Source organism: Bison bison, unplaced genomic scaffold (genome assembly GCF_000754665.1).
Source record: "Bison bison bison isolate TAMUID 2011002044 unplaced genomic scaffold, Bison_UMD1.0 scf7180017850463, whole genome shotgun sequence".
Taxonomy (NCBI): domain Eukaryota; kingdom Metazoa; phylum Chordata; class Mammalia; order Artiodactyla; family Bovidae; genus Bison; species Bison bison.
This window is the reverse complement of record NW_011481036.1, coordinates 70,100-70,396: the sequence shown is the minus strand read 5'-3', so window position 1 is coordinate 70,396 and position 297 is coordinate 70,100. Positions and strand designations below refer to the sequence as shown.

At 66.3% G+C, this 297-nt stretch overlaps 1 protein-coding gene across 1 annotated transcript in view; it reads right to left on the bottom strand.

Moving 5' to 3' along the window:
* ISOC2 (isochorismatase domain containing 2) overlaps positions 1-297 on the bottom strand; it is a 6,492-nt gene that overhangs the window by 2,849 nt on the left and 3,346 nt on the right. The window contains exon 2 of the mRNA XM_010848618.1: positions 1-87. This exon is cut by the window's left edge and continues 7 nt beyond it. Within this exon, the coding sequence (XP_010846920.1) occupies positions 1-84 (84 nt within the window). The 5' untranslated portion in view covers positions 85-87. The remainder of the gene's footprint in view (positions 88-297) is intronic.

Here is a 297-nt window from a genome sequence, read left to right as displayed (position 1 = left end):
GCGGAACTTCTCCTGCATGTCGCACAGGAAGAGCATGGAAGATCCGGGAAGGACGCGGCCCAACGCGGGCCTCGCAGCTGCCATGTCCTGGAGTGGACAGAGGGCCCAGGGAGTGCGCTTAGGCTCGGAGGGGGCTTCTCTGCATGTCCGGGGTCCACGCACTCACCCCCTAGACTCCCACTGTGACCCTCCCGCAGCCTGGAGAGAGATTGAGGCTCTGAAGTCCCCCGGAGGGCACGGTCAGCCCCTGAGGGGTCGGGATGGGGTCCTGAGGCAAAGCTGCACACCCACCCACCG